We start from the raw sequence: 20,652 nt of genomic DNA on the forward strand, positions 1-20,652 counted from the left end.
ATCAGTGCCCTCTAATGATGGCTATGTTCCAGGTGTGTTCCTGGGCACAAAATAACCACCTATCCCTGATGGGGATCCGGATGGTGATGATGAAGAAGTAGGAGATGTAGAAGAAGTGGAACCGGTAAAAGAGAAATTTTGTTTGTAGATCCGTGGGCCACGAAGAGATCCTGGTATGTTCTCAAGTGCTTCTTCTTCCTCTTGCATATCAAAAGGAGCTCTTTTAGATTCAGCTATGGCTGCCCTCATAGCTAATTTTGCCCTCTCCCTATTCAATTTTTTCTCTTCAGCAGCTGCAAGTAGGGCATTGATGAATCTTTTTTCTTCATCAATTACCTTGAGACAAGGATTTGAGTCATGTTTCTTTATGCCTGCAAGGTGATATTTGAGGCAGTTTATTTCTCCAGAAATAATTCTCTCACAGGGAATGCATATCACCTTCCCAATATCATTTGGACTTGGAGCTTCATAGGCATACCGCCATGCCTTATCTCTTGCATTTTTAGGCCGAGTGCCTATATATCCAGATAGGCATGGTGTTTGTGGCCACTCTTCTTGCGGATTTGTCATTTTTTTAATGGTTGACCGCTGCCCTACACATAAATATATAGAAAAATGAATAAACAAAGTTAGAACTTAGAAGCTAGGGTTTCAAATGATTCAAACTTCAAACTTCAACCATATCCTTGGCAAACAACAAACTTCAACCATATCCTTAGAAGCTAGGGTTTCAAATGCTTCAAAATGATTTTAAATAATTTGAAAACATTTACAAACAACAACAAAAACAAAAGAACATTTGTTATAAAATTATAAAAAGTTTTCAAACTATGATAAGATGAACATACCTGGAAAGAAATTTGTCTTCTACAATCGGTTAGAATCCTCTACAATCCACTCAAATCCGCCTTGAATCACTTGCAATCAGCCAAGAATGCCTCTAAACCTTCTTCTCTTCACTCCTCAAGGCTCTAAACAATGCAAATACAAGAAAGAATGAGAAAAAACACACTCACTGCCGCTTTAATCCGTCACAGGCTGCGAGCAAAAATTCACCAGTAAATCGCGAGTTTTTCATAAAAACTCGTCGAGTTTTTGCCGATTACTCGCCGAATACTCAGCGAGTTTTTACCAGACTACCAAGTTTTTAAATCGGCGAGTTAACTGGTGAAAAACTCGCCGAGCTAGGAAAATCGGTGAGTTTTCCATCTATGTCTCCAAGAACATAATAAGCCATCCACCCCTCAAATAAATGCTAGAATGACTCTCATCACAACTACCAGTCTACGAGAGTTCGTGATAGACTGATCCAGCACGCAAAACAATGTCAACCAGAATGGGGACATTATAGTCCGCCCTTCTTGAAATTGCTTGTCCCCAAGCAATGGCCGAACAACAAACCAATCGCTCCATCTGGATCCCAAATGTAGTCATGAGCTATACTACCGTCAGTCAATGTAGGCTCCTGCAACAACATGTGAAATATAACCAAGAGGAATCCATGAATAAATCGTGAATCACTGTGCAACTGAACTCCATATCCACTACTGCCACAGTCAGGAACCCACGAGGCACAAACTCTCAAAATATCAGACCCCAAATAGAGTAGATCACCCAAACTATCAACATAAAAAACACCATCCACACAACCCATTGCGTTATGTGGAATGCACACTCCAACTCTGCTACAACGGTGAATACTCCTGCATGAAACTGCACCAAATACAAAGAATCCACACACTGCACACCTACTGCAATCAACACAACTCTGTAAATCACTGGCCACTGTCTCATAACCATAACTCCCATGCATTGCTGATGGCGAATAGTCATCACATGATAAATAGCAAGAACTAGAACTCAAACCAAATCTGACGGCCATCAAGTCCTCAACACATGGATCAAAAGCAAACTGATGAACATATCCTGCAATATAATGCTGGTAAAAAGAACCAATCCCAGTCAAAGACTCATCCTGTAGACGTGACACGACCAACTGTGATTGATCATCAACTAAGTCAGAAGATGATATAGCCAAGGGCGCAGAATCAACAACAACACTAGTCTCTGTGCCCTCCAAGTCAAACATACCACAATGCTCAGCTGCAGCTCCAAACTCAGCTGAACCTACGTCTAGTGGAAACGGACCAAAGATGCCAATACTAGTGTCGTGGACAGATATATCCTCATCTCCACTGCCTCTATCAACCTCGACCATGGACATCCTCGAATCACCAGACATCACGGTCCGTGATTGTACAGAATTTGGTAAAGACTGAAGTCGCTCTAACTCCATGGTCACCTCAGCCAAATGAAACTATGACTCCTCGAAAGCCAACTGTGTACTCTCAAGAATCTCAGAAGTCACCTCGAGCTGCTGAGTAAGCGCACTCACCTCATCTTCCTTGACCAATAATGCGTCATATGCTGTACTGCCCCACTCCATAAGATAATCTCTATCAGCTACCAACTGCATATAATCCTGTCTCAGAATCTGGATAGCCTCCCATAATCTCTGTCAAGGAAAGATAACTGCCTGCTTGCTCATTACTAGTAGGAGAACCCCATCCATAAACTGCTAACAACTGACGAGCAACATCAAAATGCTCGCAAGCGATAGCAATGTCTCATTCACTAACCCTCAACTGACTAGACACATGATTGTGCTGGCTAGACTGTCTCTTACAATCCTCCTCTGCCATACTATCCAAAGGAGTAAACTCGAAATTACTGATCTTTGGAGTACTACCATCCACACTCTGCGAATCAACTCCAAAACTCATATCAACATATGAAGTATAAAAAACTGTAGCATCGCTGTCCAACCCCTCCATACCATAAGAAACTGCTGAGGAAACTAAGTCCTCAAGACTGTCCACAACATCCCCCTCGAGACAAAACTCGTCCACATGTCTCTCAGAATCTTGGAGAGCCAACTGAGTACACACCAAGGAATTCTGAGTATCCTCCAACTCATGAAAAAACCGGTCAACCTCCTCTTCCTTCTTCTTTAATGCATCTGAATAGATCCCTGCAAGATTAAGGAGATGATCGTGATCTGAAAGTAGGTGTATGTAACTTACCTTCATTGCCTCCATGCCTTCCTTGATCTACTGTAAGTCGTCACAAAAAGAACCTGTTGTGACTCCTTTCTGTCTCTCCTGCAGTTGAATCATCCAAATGTGATTCTCAATCAATCCATGTATCCTGTCATGATGAGATAAAGCCGTGACAATATTCTTGTCCCTTGTCTTCAGCTGGCTTGTCAAACCAAGTAAAGAGCTACTAGCCTCTATCTCATGTGAAGAAGCATCCAACTGTGCCTGATACTCACTTTCTGCAAAGTCCTGAATGCTCACTTTCTGATCAACTGTACTATCCTCAAATATGACAGTATCCTCAACTGCTGTCACTTCATCCAACCCAACTGTACAGGAATCACTATCTATGTCAATCACACAATCCGGTGTGCCTGTGATATCACCTTCTGATGCAACTGGCTCAACTTGCACAACATCTGTAACCCCTTCTGTCTGTGAAGCTGTTGCAGATAAACCATTACTTGAAGATGTACTAATGTCTCCTTGTTTTGAATCTGCATGTCTGTTAAACTCCTCATACAAGTTTCTGCCTGTCATAGGGAAGGTATGATCCTTAGGCCTATCAAAACGTTCAATCAGTCTCTCCTTAAACTCCACATATGAGGTAATGTGTGCATGACCCATAGTGACCATACCATGATGCCACCACTTGTGTGCTAACCCATCCAGGTAAATTGCTGCATACTTAATAGCTTCTTCCTCAGGCATAGGTTTCATTTGAAAGTATGTGTCAAGCCTTTGAACCCAAGATCTTGCTGTAGACTTCCTCGAGCCATCATAATATGGTAATTGAAGTTTCCCTACTTTCTTCCGTAGCTCATAGCTCTGGTTTCTGTCATGTCCATGTGGCATATGCTTCATCCGCACATCTATATACTCCCTAAAGGTAATTGTAGCAATAAAATTTGGACCTTCGGCTTCCCAATCTCTCCTCAGCTGGTCTTGTATATCAGTGATCTGGGGCTCTGGTACGGGCTGCTCTGGAGCTCTAGGAGGAAATGTGGGAATAATGGGCCTCGAAATCACTGTCCTAGTTTGCTGGGGTGCATGATCGAAATTGTTCCCAACTTGTTCGCCTCCATTATGTGTCCCATCCTGATTATAACCATTCTGATTATTACCATTTTGATTATTTCCTCCACCCACATTAGCATTCAACCCCATTTGACGAGCCATCATCTGCATCATAAGCTCCAATCTCTGACTCTGTTCCTATGCTCTCTGCTCTGCTGATCGCTGTCCCTGTGCTAAGGTGTCTAATAACTGTAAGAATCTTTCCTTTCCTTGATCTGGACCGGCATACATTTTGTCAAACATTTTTCTCTCTATCTGGCTATTCCAAATTCCCAATAAAAACCTCCACAGGATGGCAGGAAACCGCTCTGATACCACTGTACTGACCCAGCTCAAAACTGAACACAAATTGCCCTTATTTGCTACTTGTTATTTTGTCAAACAATTCATGTGCAACCTTGTGACTTGCTGATATAGCGTTTCTGTTTGAAGTTGTTTGATAGAAATGGTTGCTAAGATAGTTTTTTTTTTTTCAAAACAAAAACTTCTACGATTACCATGCAAGCTCCTCAATATGATGCTAACTTTTAACGCATAAAATATTAAGGAAATATAATGTATCTACAGCCAAGACAGTTTTACAAACACTTGGCATGAAATCTGAACTGTGCTGCTGAAGATTAAGACTGGATATGTACTATGGAATTTCATCAAACATTTGGCAACTATACTGTTGGAAGTAAATAACTGATTCTAGGAACCGTTGAGCAATAAATTAACTCGATGAAGCAAAAAAAGTGCCAATATGTAGCCCTTCTTAGAACAATTGCATCTTCAGATTTGGAAAACTATTTGGTACCAAGAAACTACTTACAAAATTATTCAATGCTGGGACTGACTACAAAGATCTATCAAGCTCATTGAACAAGGTGTACAGTGATTATATAGCTAGGTACAAAACTGAGACTGAATTCAACAAACAATGCAAACCCTCATTACTCCTACTGCCTACTGATATTTAGCTATTGCAATGATAATGGAAGAACCTGGTACTGATGTAACTGCAGACGGTCATATGCTGATGAAGAACAACAAATTTGCACTTCCCCAAACTGTCCTTTGCTGCAGGTCGTACACTGTTCTGAAGCAGGCCGTACAGTACGGCACTGTACTGAAAATGCATTAATTTTTGCCCTCAATACTGGCAGCCGAAAATGGTACAGACTGAAATGCCCAGGCTATTGGAATGCTTTAAAAATGATTGCATGAGATTTGGACCAATATTGATGACCTAATGATGATAAAATGTAATCCCAGCCAGACTTTCGAAAATCACCAGTTGATATCAGATTTGCAATGAATCTTCTTGTGAAGCCCACCAATTGAACAATGATGCAATCCCTCACCAAATAGAACTCCAAAAATATCAAACCTCAGTCCAAGTTTGAAACTCAATGAAGCTCAACTTGAAATGCTTTTTCGAACTGTTTTTTCAGATCTGCTTTTTTTGTATGTGCTTTTTCGAGCTGCTTTTTCAATAATCCCAGCCAGACTTCCGAAAATCACCAGTTGATATCAGATTTGCAAGGAATCTTCTTGTGAAGCCCTCCAATTGAACAATGATGCAATCCCTCACCAAATAGAACTCCAAAAATATCAAACCTCAGTCCAAGTCTGAAACTCAATGAATCTCAACTTGAAATGCTTTTTTGAATTGTTTTTTCGGATCTGCTTTTTTGAGCTGCTTTTTTGGACCTGTTTTTTCGGATTGCTTTTTTCGTTTTGCTTTTTCGGCCTGCTTTTTTTTTGGTTCTGCTTTTTACGAAGAAATCAAACCCTTAGGTAGTCTGAGTATACAAATTAAGCTCAACTTGAAATGGCTGAATACCACTTCCAAAGTGCACCCCTTCAGAAGGTCTTTCACTTCCTTAGTTATGCAATCTCTTGATAAGTATCGTTCTCAAGGATTATGCTGAATATTTGCAAACCTGGATGGTGCCACAAATGCTCAAAGAGAATAGTAGTAGAATCATCAATTCTTGTCCATGCAAATGAGAGGCCAAGCCCTCTATTTATTCACTTTTCTAAGAAGTTACTAAGAACTTATAGAAGCATCCATTATAAAATCCCATTATAATGCACTTTATAATTAAATAACTTTATAAAATAAAAAGTGCAATCTCAACTTAAAATTATAACATGTAGGTCGCGTATAAAAAGTAATGATAAAATAATATCTCCAAGAACATAATAAGCCATCCACCCCTCAAATAAATGCTAGAATGACTCTCTCATCACAACTACCAGTCTATGAGAGTTCGTGATAGACTGATCCAGCACGCAAAATGATGTCAACCAGAACGGGGACATTACAATACATCTAAAGATACAAAAAGTGACCAGAAATATTAGGTGACTTAAATATTCATTAAGATTTAAATACTACAATGTTATTTTAATAAACCCCACCACTAGGAGATTGTTCAATCATAATTGTATGTCATCAAGGAGGTGACAACAACATCAAGTTTAAATGAGCTCTTTGCACATGGGGAGATCAAAATTGGCCATTTTGTATGAAGATAACAAAACAGAAAATCAATATAAATTAACAACCATACAACTTTAAAAGTTGGATTTATAAGTTGTGTATATATATAATTGGTTTAAAAATAATTAAACATAAGAACAAGATTCATTAAAAAAATGAAAATTCTTCAAAAACATTCTTTGCATCTCGGAAAATGTTTACAAGATTCACTTGTCTGTGACAGATCAGTCTTCTATGTGCAATTTTTCCCGGTGTTAGTTGGTGTGGGAGCACCTCAACTCATTCCAATAATGGAAAATTTCATAAGATTTTAATGTTTGAGTCCTTTTGATTTTAATGGAACCATGTTGTGAAAGGGTTAAAATCCCAAAGAATTACATTGTAATGTGCTTAAAATAGCATTGTAATTTGCATTGTTAAATGCTTGAGAGAATGGGAATATCGGGTAAATAAGTTAGAGATACCAATCTGTTGCAGAGGAAATCAAGAAAACAAGAACCATAACTAATGCTAAGTTCAACAGAACTTATTTGTAAAACAAGAAAACATTAAGAGGATAGAAAAGTTACGATGGGACTTTGAAACTCAAAACTAAAACATTAATATTCAATTGCTAATACAAACATGGCTCTTTGGTCGAAGACCAGAGAGCTGACTCTTTCCTCACACTTATGCTCTCTCCCTCTCGTAACTCTTTTCTTTTCCACTATCCTCTATATTCATTCGGTTACACTTTTTCTCTATTTCAAGAGATGCGAAAGTAGTTATACAACTAACTTATTTACCCGATATTCCCATTCTCTCAAGCATTTAACAATGCAAATTACAATGCTATTTTAAGCACATTACAATGTAATTCTTTGGGATTTTAACCCTTTCACAACATGGTTCCATTAAAATCAAAAGGACTCAAACATTAAAATCTAATGAAATTTGCCATAATTGGCATGAGCTGAGGTGCTCCCACACCATTAGTGTAGGTTTTTCCTTACTGTAGCTGTCACCTAAAAAAAAAACGTTGCAATAAAAAAAACAACAGCAACTTGGAGGCAAATAGTGTTGTTTTAGTCAACTTGTGTTTGTGAAATAATTAAAATTGATGTGCCCTCACTTGAAGGTAAAGTAGGTATTAAGGATAGTTTTTGATATTAAAAATGTTTTTAGAAGTTTTTGTTTTTGTAATTTCATTGATTGCTGGTTAGGCCTGTGGGCCTCTTGGATTTCTCCAGGTTCAGCCTAGAGCCATTCCAGCCCAGGCTGAACCCTGGGTACTTTATTTTAAATTTTATTTTAATCATTTTAAAAGTAGATGTGAGTACATTCTATTGTGGATTAGCTTTTATTTATTTATTTTTTATGCCAACCCAATCCATACTAGTGTCCAACAGGTAACCAGATGCAACATCATTTCCGGCTGGCTTTGAAGAATGGCAGAGGCCAAGGAGAGTTGAAGATGGAGGAGACAGTCTTTTCTCTTCATTTAATTTGATGGATGCAGTTGTTGATCATATTTTGAGTTATTTAAAAAAATTAAAATACTTTATTAAAACAAGCCACTTGTTTGGCCTACATTGTCCTGCAATTGATAGGATTGTTTGACTCTGTCTTCTCTGAATGAACAATTAATATGGCTGGGGCTTTTTTCAATAGCATTAAAACACTTTCTTATAATGTTAGTTTCCAATAGTCTCGCATAGTTGAAGTTGTGAAAGAATTGAAATGCAATATGCACAAGCTTTTGATTTAGGGGGAAAGGACTTTGCCTACCACCTTGTTTCGTCGCTTGAGTTAAAAATTTACCATTTTAAATGTATTATTTGTGATCTGAAATTGATGTATCTCGTTGACTTGTTGAGTTTTTTGAAGACCTTTTGTTTCAGCGTAACTTTTAGATGCTATATTATATACTATTGTGCACTTAGTTATTTTTCAAGTGTCAGCTTGCATCTGATTGATTTTTAACCGAATTCTCAGCTAGTGAAATACATAATGGGTTCTGAATATGTATAGTTTTAAGTTCGCTTGTCCAAGGATTGTAATTCTCTACTGCAGATTTCAAACTGAACTTTTTAGATGTTGATTTTGCAGCTCTTGATTGCTTTATTGAAGGTCCTCCGTTTACCCTCCAACGATTGTGTGAGGTATTCCTATCTATCAGGACAAAGTGTTGTGTATTTGAAATGCTACAAATAGTAGACTGTTTTTATTCGTTGTGGCTATGTTTTCATTTTGAAGATTTGTTGCTATGTGTTCTGCAGATATTATTGAAGCCACGAAGCATTTATCCTAATATATCCAAGGCATCTCTTGCGTTAGAAAAGGTAAATGTGTTAAATCTTCTTGTATTAAGGTGAATTATAGGTGTTTATTTTACAGCCAGGCACATAAACATCCATGCATACCCATACACTGTAATATCTCCCTCCACTAATGGAATTTGATATTAAGTCATAATAGAATAAAAATATAAATAAATGAGTAATGTTATTAGTAAATTAATCAAGATTAGTAAATATCATTTTATTAGTCGATAATATATATATTTTGATTGGCAATAAGTATGTATTATTAATATTCAGCAGAAAGCATGGCCCAAACCATGAGTAGTAACAAGAAAGGATACCACCATCCCAAAGCACAGAAAAACAAATAGAACTGAAATAATCACCGAACACAAAAAAGGTATGCAAATTACAGTTCAGCATTTTTACTACCCTTAGATTGAGATCTAAGAACCATGTCAAAGGGGCCCTTCCTGTTTTTCCTATTTATCTTCCCCTTCACTGTTTGCCATCCGGTAACTCCTCATCACACACCTCATCTACATATTTCTCTTTTGTCTGATTTGAATCCTCATTACCTGAGCCATTTAATGTGCATCCTTCCTCAGGTAAATCCTTGTCCTGAGATATTCAGGGTTTGCATTTTTCCTTTGCTTCAGGAGTAAATGCACCATTACTAGCCAAAGATCCTGCTTCACCCATATCCACGCAGTATCCATACTTAACTTCTTCCTACGTCCATCTTGCTGGTTATTAGTCAATAATATGAATAATAATGTTATTGACAAATTATGTACATTACTAATAATATTATTATTAATGAAAGATTGGACATATAAATCTGTACTAATTATATTGTTAATGTTGTACATTATTGATTGAGCAAATATATCAACATGGAACGATATGATATAATCTGAAAATATAAATAAAAAATATATTATTATTAATGAAAGATTGGACATATAAATCTGTACTAGTTATATTGTTAGTGTTGTACATTATCGATTGAGCAAATATATCAACATGGAACAATATGATATAATCTGAAAATATTAGTAAAAAAATATGAATAGAATAAATAGATTGGCTACGAAGGGACACATTCTTCAAAATACATATCTTAACAGCTAAAGGTTGCAACCTCTCATCATTGCAAGATATATGAAGGCATTCCTAATCATTCAACCAGAATCACAAAATAAGGAGTTATATCACTGAATAGAAAGAAATAGAATGATCATAGTTGGCATAATCGCCAAAAAACCGGCAAGTTTTAAGTAATCGCTGAGTTTTTGGGACCGGCGAGTTTTTCTTGGATTTACTCGCAACTCGGCAAGTGATAAATTGCTAAGTTTATGCGAAAAAACTAACAACCTTTTCAGAAAAAACTGAGCAAGCTTTTCAGAAAAAACTCTTAAATAATAATTTTGTTTTTAAATTTTCTTATAAAAAATTTCTTTGTTTAAAACAAAAAGCAAAAAGCCTATATTTACTATATAAAATAGAGAATTACGGTATGCTAGTAGAGCTGGGAAGATTTGATTTGATTGTAATGATGTATATACTTCTAGTTTGACACAAACTATTTACTATTTTGCTTTCTACCATTGGCATTCTGCATGAAAATGCGATTTGGTACCCACTAAGCATTTAAATATATCTAAACTCTGCTTGTTCCTTTTGTGTTCTCTTTAATTAACTCATTACATGCATCTTCTCATTGAATTTTGCAAATAAAATGTATTTTTAGTTAAATTTAAGTGGTGTTTTTAGGTTCCTGAGTTTTCTTGAAAAATTGGCCAAGTTTTTCCTCCTTTTTTTTTTTAGGGGGGGGAGGGGGGGTGCGCTTGGTGAGTCGTTGTCGAGTGAGAGTTTTCCAACTATTAGAATGATTATTATCAAAAGGAAATGAATTATTTGCAATTTTGACAAGCATTGTTTAACATCAATTAATTCTGTAATGTACCGATGAGTAATATTGATCTACAAAATAATCAATCAGAATTATATATATAAAATAAATATATTTATAACAAATTGATAAACTCATATTTATACAAATCCTATTACTATTGACTTATAGATGAAAAGCTGTAATGTTGCCAAGGAGGGCCTTGTATAAATCCAAGCAATGGATCTTTGTCCCAAGATAAGGTGGGGATCACTGACCCTAAGTTCCTAACACAGTGCAAGGCCTAGCGAATCCCCAATAGAGGTGGCGAAGCCCCCAACAAACAAACACACAAGGAAAACACAACACAAGATACAAGATCTGGTAGAAAATTCAACTCTTTATTCATCAAATAATTGATTACACGCAATGTGCCGGGTTGTAAGGCTTTCTCGGTTACAACCAAATACAAAACAATTACAGTAACAGTTCTGCAAGATCCAAATAACTCCTAGCTAGCTCAGATTTGTAACAATACAACAATTTGGTAGAAACTCCAAGCAAGATCTAAACTTGCGCTCGCAAGTCACCAAGCAATCTCCCTATTTCCTAAGCCCACACCCAGCTACTAGCTCTACTCACATTTTGCAACTCCAAATTCCATGCTTGAATTTCTGCTCCCCAATGCATTGACTTCACTGTCTAAACCACTACCCAAATCCCCTCTTTTATATACTTGTACGACCACAAGTCAACTTTTTACAAATAAAATCATCTAGAACCCAATTAAACATAATATGCCTTAAGTCGACTTACCACAGTCATTAAATGCACATAGGAGAAAGAACCAAGACCCCAAATGGGTCCTCACACATCCCACAATCGATTCATGTCACGATCACATGCAACACATTAAATGCACAGGTCGTTCGATCAAATCTCCCAAGACACCCAGTCAGTGAACTAAACCATTGAGCGTTAGCAACAACCACTGAACACGCCAAGTATACACTGAGCTCCCACAAGCATCATCGAGCACAGGTTCCACCAAGCAGCAAACCAACCGAGCACCCCAAGCATCACTAAGATTCTTTAGTCATCAAGTTCCTTGGGCGATACTATAACGAGGAATTACCTCAATAGTAATCGAGCGTCACCTCTTCTTCAACCTAGTTCTCCAACTCCAAAGTCAAAACCACTCCAGAGACGATCGAGTATTGTCGCCTTGAGGCACTTGTTCTGGGTACTGAGACTTGTCGTACCACAATCAATGCTGCTATAGACCAACATTGTAGAACATGCAAACCTTTTTGATCAGCCTTAGGTTGCCTTTTACGCTTTTTGAGGACATGCAAATTTCTGTTTTTTGAAGATAGATTGACCATTAAGCGAGGGTATTACGATATTAGATAGTTTCTATTTACTCTCTCTTCTGTCTTTTTCTAATGGTCACTCTTTTTGTGATGTTTCCATAAACTCCTTCTGGTCATTATGGAAACTTTCTTTTTCACTCTACAAGAATGTTTCTATTTCCTTTGTCTTGTTTGTTTTAGAAACTTTCTCTTGTATATTGTATATGTAGATCATTCATGATCTTTGTTTACTAACACATTCATTATTTTACCATAATATGAATAGAGTTGAAGACTCATTGTTGAACGTTCCAAATTGGTGCAAGATCCTTAGACAAGGCATCAAGTTTTGCTCTAGAAAGGATGACAATGGTGTTTTAGAATCACAAGCCTTAGCATACATTGATGAGTGAGATAAAGTAGATCAAGTTGGAGGTTGTAGATCAGTGTCTTTTATTAGAGAAAGGATCTCATTTTCAAACTGTATAGTTACCCATTTTTTTTCACACTTGAAGAACCAATGGCCTATACACATTAGAGATCGAAGGAGCTGATGGAAATGACATTTCATAATGATTCTTGAAGATGTGTCTATGTGAATGGGTTGGCACTTAATTTTGTTTGTTCACCATATTGGCTACAAAGGATGAAAGAAATTAATGAGGCTTCAAATGTGTGCAAGGACTCGCTTTATGAGAAGGTGTGCAACACATTTTAAGTGCAACAAATCCATAAAGTGTATATTTTTTTCTTTTTTTTATTAACTCAGTTTATAAATGTTATTTAAATGCAAGTTGCTCACAACGCCAATTTTAGGTAACTTAGCTATTCAAATCATTCCCTTTCTAATTCTTTAAACTAGCCTTCAAGAATAAATGACACACCATTGATCACCTGATTCAAAGAAGCGGACATTATAGTGTAGCTGCAGAGGAATGGTTGGCTGTCTCCAAGATAGTCAAGAGACCACAATCTGTCCTTGTGAAGCTCTTATGTTTTTAGAACATTAGGATCAATTTTTTCTGATAAAGGACAGCTCAGGAACATTTTTGAGATGTGCCCATGTCCTTAGAATGTCCTCAATACAACAATGTGTCAAAAAATGTTAGAAAAGAATCCTTGAAGAACATAAGGATCAATTGAAATCATATTGTGCAAAATCATGCACTTTCAAATATTATTATATTTTATGTGCATCAACTTATTCATCTAAATTAATTTGATGATATCTTTAGTAATGTGAACCAAAGTGGCATTGTCATTGTTAAGAGTAGTTTTATTCTTTTTAGAAATGATTAACATGCAAAGGATAAAGTCATTAATGCATTATATAAAAAATTGAAGAAATGTACGAATAGCCTAAGTGGGAGTTGCAAGTTGCGTAATTGCTTCTATAGGGGCAAAACTTTAGAAGGGCATGTTTCTCATTGTGAAGCTATGATCCTCTTGCTCAGATGCAATAAATGCACATTTTGTATGTTTGGAGATTCGTGTAGGTGATATTTGTTGTAACATCCCAATTTCTGGGGTCTTAATTAATAACTAACATACTCATAGAAAATTAGGTATTACTTCGTTTCATAGGAAGACAGTTATATCATTCATGTTCATGTGAATAAGATTTACCGTTAAAATCAGTTAGACAAAATTTTTTAATTAAGAACTTAAAACACCATCAAGGAATTTGATATAGAAAATAATATCTACGTACCTTGGAATTTGAATTGATAAATCAATGTAGGGATGCTTTTGCAACCACCGAGGTTAGTCCACAAAATACCACTATAACAATATTAAATATCGAAAATTCCTTCCAATACCACTATGCCAAAATCTATTGACGATTATCATTAATTACTAGTATACAAAATTAGGGCATCACATACCACTATATCAATTAGGGCATTGTTTACCATTGGTTCATCTAGGGCTTTCAGTTATCTCGGTAATACCACTGATTCAAATAAGGCTTTCGATACCATTGAATTCAACTAGGGCTTTCGATACCGCTGTATCATTTAGGGTTCTAGTTACCATTGAATCAATTAGGGCTTCCGATTCCTTTCCATCCGATTACTTAAATGTTGCAGGAATTCAAGATTAGGAGATATGCTCATAAAAATGGAAGTTATATCAATTTGTTGGATAAATTTATCCTTCGCATCTAAGTGTAAAATAACTGTAACAATGAAATAACTCAATTAATCTTACCTTCTTGCATATTAATCATAAAGTGATAATACCTATTTCTGACAACCAATTGAGTGTATGACTTATCTCTGTTTGATGCATGCCTGACATCTTGGGGAGAGGTGAAACATTGCCAGGGGCTTAACCACCCAACCTCAGACCTTAACTTAATCCCCACACAATCTCTAACGAGAAATGCCCTCCCTACTCGGAATGGACAGGTGTGATCTTGTCATTAGCTGAGCATCCTAGCATCTAGACACATCTCTCGACTTGACAACAGGAGATACATTAAACAGGATTTTTGCATGAGTTGTTAAATGTTTCCTTTTAAAAATGTTAAACCTTGTTATGCCATTATTAATACAGATTCATATTATTGCAGATTCCTTTCTCTCACCTCATCACCCATTCTTTTGGCTACATAGCCAGGTGAGTCCTAGGTGTTCGGAATTCTCGGAGCAGACGACTCTGCCAATTATACAAGAAGATTACATGCATCCAGCATTTCACACTCTGTGATTACATATTTATGTTCTTTAAAGATTTCAAAATTGAATGATTAATTAATTAATTTAACCATAACTAGTTCCTCTTCCGTGTTCTTGCAGATTAACTCCACCTCTTCACCATTTCATGGCTTTTCTGCCAGTGAATTCATTGGTGTTACAAATACTCTGAATATGTTTGGAAAATTTATAAAAGCATGTGCATTGATGTGGACTTACGTAATCAATCAAGTTTGATACAATTGCCAAATGAATTCATAAATGATATTCACTTAGGGTTACTTGGTGAATGATCTCATCTACATTTTACAATACAAACAGCTAGTATTATAAATTTGATCTCTATTTAACATGAGTAGCCGGCTATGGATGGACACTCAATTAGAGAGAAAGGGAATTAAAAAAAAACATATTTAATTTATTCTCAGCTCTATCAATATGTAGGTGACAGCAAACAAGAAAGAAGAAATTGTGAAACACAAATGCAAATATTATATTCAGATAGGTTCATTAATTCATGGTTATCATTATAATTTTCTTTCTTCCCTACCTATGGCTGAGACAATCCCAAATGAACAGCATATGCCTTGATATATGACCCAATGAATTCCGTCTAGGAAACTTATGATTAAGTATACATGCATTCACCATGCAGACTGTACATATTTTCGGCATCAAAATTCTATGATAACATGGTAAGGAAATGATAACAAGGCACCTCCTAGCATGGTAAAAGGAATGAATGGATTCAAAAACGTTTCAACTGTACACAACACCTCTTACGTGACTTGTATTAGTCTGATCCTACTCCCGCGGCTGGAAAATTGGGCTCTGCACTTCCCTTGCTCTGTCCTCGTGGATAGAAATAAATGTGAAGATGAAAAGAGAAAGGAACAAGTAGTTAAAGTAGTCGATACTAATATCAGAATGCCTTAACGTATGAGCTGTTGAGTAGATGAAACATGAAATGCAAAAAGGAAAAAGGGTATCGTAAATACGATCAAGGAGACTTATAAAATAGTTGCTTGGCTCTTTGGCTACCTTCAGTTATAAAGAAAGCCATTCAGATGCATCACAAATACAAAATATATGAGAAAGAAATAAAGAGGGAAAAGAATAAGGAGTTGAAGAGAAGTTGGAAAGACAATTCAAATTGCCAAAATATAAAATCAATCAATCATGCCAAGTGTTAATCAGTTAAAGGTAAGAAATAAAATGGAAAGAATAGAGTTGGAAGATTATAGTTCGAATATTATAATTCAAACGTTATTATATTCAAATATTATTATAATCTTATATGTACTTGAAAACATCACTATATTAATTAATAAATTATAATGGTGCCAAATCATTATTATATTAGATGCACGTATATAAATATTTATTAAAATATTCAAAGATAAATTGAATTCCCTTGAGATATGTTTTATATTTTAACTCAACTATTTTTATTAAATTAATTATTAAATAACTCATGCGGTTCCACAGATTTATCCTGTTTCAAGTCGCTAGATCCTCTACCCATTTGCCTAGTGATGGTGATGCTCCTGCCTAATTCTTTTTTGACAATGCTTCCCCCCCTTCGACATGTTTCCTGCAAAGAAATTCTTCGTAATTAAATTATAAATTATTTAATCATAAATAATCATGACGGTTATCTTTCATCTCAATTCCATGAATTTGTGATTAACGATCAACTAACATGTTATCTTCACTTGAATCATAACGACTAACTATCTTACTATTTCGCCAAATTATAACAAATTAAACTGTCAGCTGACTTCATGTGAACCTCAATGGCTATATTTCAAATTAGGTCAAAAATTGGGATGTAACGTTTGTGATCATTAATTTTTTTTCACAAAACTACTTTTTAAGAAAATTTTGTGTTAAGATGATTCTACAGTGGACTTCGTATCACGTATATGTAACAGATTTTAATAAAATCAGTGTTACTAATTATTCATTTTATTTCATTTGATTAAAAAGAGTTTAAATCACAACTTTGTTCAATATGGATGCAGAGGATTGTTTTTTTATTAGAAAAACATTTCTTTCTATGAAGAGGAATAAAATGCTTTTTTTCACTTTTAGTTTTCCTTCATAATGATTTGAATTTACTTTATCTGAAGGTTTCCTTTTTTCTATACTTTTGGTTAGAAGCAAAGTTCCTTGAGAATGACTCTCCTCGTGGCTTGCTAATGACTTGGCAAACTGAAAAAACCCCTTGAAATTTAGAGATTTTTAACGATTTAAAGCTTGTTTCATGCACTCATTATTGAAAGACGCTATAGCATCATCAAAGAGAAGCTAATTTAATCACATACATAAACATACACCATCACATTATTACAAACATGAATTGTAGCTAAAGGAAATAACAAACTTAGATATATTGAATTTATAAATATTGTTAAATGTATGTAAAATCCATGACATCAAATGTTCCAAAGATACGTGCAAACAAAAACAAGTTTGTGACTTCGGCTCTGGCTCAACCTCAGCCTAAGATTGGCTTTTATCCCTTCTCCAAAGGTGTCTAAGATAGGTCCCCGATGATTGAACAACCATAGTCTGTGCATGTGAGGTGTCACTCTGACCAAGAATAGTTGTGTGTGATCGTGCTCTATCCTCCTCTTCCATGGCCCCAACCCTAGCTTGTTCAAGCCACTCAAGGTCCTCACCAGTGAAGACAATTTCGATAGACTTAGTGAGCTACTTGGATTCTTGATCGACCTCCTCTAGTGTGATCGGGGTGGAGTCACCGTCCAAAATCTGTCTAGTTCTAAGATGAAGGTTGTAATGAACAAAGACTACATCATTCAACCTCTCTCCTTAGACATTCTGTTACACCTCTTTGAGTGAATGTGCTCACATCCCGAAGCATTGCATGGATGACTCAATATGTAGATGGCAATTGCCCGAACATTTTGGCACCATCTATCAGAAATAAGGAAAAGAAAAAAAATCAGTTTCATTTCTAACTATAAGGCTAGATAGTAAAATCAAAGTGCACAAACTTAGGAATCTTAACATTCTACTTGGCTGCAATTTTGTCTTAGCATCTTTCCACATTTGGCTTTCGAAAATTGGCTCTGTTGCATTATCAAATGCATCCATCACGTACAGTGTAGTTGTGGTATCAATAGACATCTGTTGTACCACTAAATGTAGGCCTCTAAGAACCTTCTCATTTGCCTTGAAATCATTGTAGAAATGCAGTCACAGATTTAGGTAATAATTTGTTGCATGGATGGGCCTGTGAAGTTGATTATGCCATCTCCTATCAATTATCTTTTAAATGGGACCATACTTATCCTCAATTCCTCCATATTAGATCTAATGTGCTCCTTGACCCTATCCATGCCCTCATATATGTAGCCTGTAGAGGGCTTCCCCCCTTCAACAACTTGTAGGAGAACTACCAAAGGGCTCTTTGCTCTGCAAAAATTGTTAAACAAAAACATTTAAGTATTGTTGGTTGATAGATTTTGCCTTCTAAATTCTTTAAATTAAATGACTATATGACCCTTTAAATGAAGATCAAAATTATTACCAATAGTTGAGAACATCACTCACCATTAACCCTATGAATTTGAGGTACAACTCCTTCAAGATATTCAATGAATTTGTAAATACAAAACACATTGATGAAATACTTTTTATCACAAGCATTAAAAGGCTAAAAACATTCATCCATCACCATGGAATGAAGATGCTTATGATATACAATGATTTAACAAAGAACACAAACTTTGCAATTTTCTGAGTGAAAACAATAAAAATAAACCCATGTACAGATTCATGTCTTCACATATATGACTGGATAGTTTAGAAATAAATGATCACCACACAGAATAATGAAATTTTAACAAAAATCCTTTGATGCACAACTTCAATTGCATGGAAACGGAACGGTAATGATCATCTCCTTCATTCACAGATAAAAGTTTTCTGTCCTACCCATCCAAACACATGAAATCTAAAATATTAATAACATTTTTTTTAAAGTGTTGACCTTTTAAATGTCTTAAAAAGATCCATATATAATAGCCACTAGGCTCATAGTTTTTAAGACGAACATTGTAAAGTAAGCTAACTTCATTCAAGAGTAAAAGCAATTGTGTGTAACCAAAAATAACTAACTAAAGCAAAGAAAAAATCCAGTAGCAAGGTAATTGAATTCCTGCATCATGATCATGGCTAGGGTGGAGCTGAGGCACTTGCTGGTTAGTTTTGAGGGGTGGCATTTCCATGTATGTTTCTCCATTCGAAATGTGTTGTTGAGAAGTCAAGTATTCCTTGGCAGCATGGGAGACCAATATGAATTATGCTTTGCTTCCACACCTTATCCTTCTGACTTGGATCATTAGCATTGATTCAATGCGTGCCACTTTGGAAAAGTCTTCGGTAGTAAGCTACTAGTTTCCTCAACATACTTGGTCTTTTCCTTAAAAGATTTGATCATGTCATCAATCTCTACTGTTTTTCCATCTTCCTCCATTGATTGGATGTCAATGTATTTTAGATCCTTTTGCATTGTATCTGTTAACTCTGTCAAATCTTTCAGTAGTTTGATGGACTCCTCATACTCCTATTTAATGATTATCTCCATTCAATATTCTTCTTTGAAACATCAAGCACATTGGCATCCAGCCAAACTATAGGTTTCTCAGCCAAGAACTTCATTACAGTGATCACCACGGTGCACTTCACCTTCTCCATATCCCAAGAAGCTATTTCAACTTCAAGCTCTTATCTTACCTTTATTTTGTCCCCATAGATTTTTCCTAATCCATAGATGCAGTCTAAGCCTCTTGTGAAATGGCTTCAAGCCATTCATGAAAGATGTTTGCGATGTCTTGTTCCTCTGGATTTGGTCAAGCATCATCTACTTCAAGGGTGACTTGGGATCAAAGGTGAGAGGCATCCAAGACATTAGTTGATGGCTTAGGCGGTGGATTGTATCTATGTACTTGACCATTGGTCATTTGTCTCATAGTATGCTTTAGTTTTTTCTTGTCTTGTTCATCCTTCTAGGTACGGGGCATCGTCCTCTTAGTAGAAGATGCAAGATGCATAACATTAACTGCCCTTGGCATCACTTCTAAATCCACCTTCTCTATCAAAAAGTCTTTGGATAAAGCTTGCATCCTTGTCTTTTACAAGCCTGGCTATCGGGACTATCTAATGCCTTGTAGATTTATTGACCTCAATCATGGCCTTTGTTTTGATTTTCTTGTTCTTAGATGCCTTTCCCAAACATTTATTTATTATGTCTTCAAGAAGGATTGAAATTGGGACCACAACGTGCTTCTTTCCCAAAGAAGTCTCGAACCACTTAAGAGCGCTTCTGGACAATTTTGCTGTGGGCGTTTGAGTGTACGTCAGATCGAGTATTGTCATGGCATTTTAAGCATTTGCGCCCATATTTTTTACTTTCTTTAGCCAAATTATTTACTGCAGGGGCCTCAGACAATTGACGTTCCATGCTTTCAAGAACTTCTACGGTATGAATATCCACCACGACTTGCTATCCAAGGTTCTTATTGCTTTTCTTCTTACTCCTTGAGGGAGTAATATGAACAAGGGATGGCTTGAGGCGGACTTCTTTGCCCTTTTTCTCTGTTGTTTCTTCAACTTCCACCTTTGAAGGTTTGGCAACATCATGGTGAACATCCGTAGAAGCCTTAGGATTATGCGTAGATGGCTTTCCAAAATGATGTTCCCTTAACCATTGAATGTTTTTCTAATGACAT

At 36.1% G+C, this 20,652-nt stretch overlaps 1 protein-coding gene across 1 annotated transcript in view; it reads left to right on the forward strand.

Annotated features, from left to right (window-relative positions):
* LOC149550643 (serine/threonine-protein phosphatase 4 regulatory subunit-like protein) overlaps positions 1–20,652 on the forward strand; it is a 73,732-nt gene that overhangs the window by 27,930 nt on the left and 25,150 nt on the right. The window contains exons 5-6 of the mRNA XM_089793631.1: positions 8,755–8,807; positions 8,925–8,987. Of these exons, the coding sequence (XP_089649757.1) occupies positions 8,755–8,807; positions 8,925–8,987 (116 nt within the window). The remainder of the gene's footprint in view (positions 1–8,754; positions 8,808–8,924; positions 8,988–20,652) is intronic.

Source organism: Cupressus sempervirens, chromosome 7, assembly GCF_028749045.1.
Source record: "Cupressus sempervirens isolate cs-2001-9-10 chromosome 7, ASM2874904v1, whole genome shotgun sequence".
Lineage (NCBI taxonomy): Eukaryota > Viridiplantae > Streptophyta > Pinopsida > Cupressales > Cupressaceae > Cupressus > Cupressus sempervirens.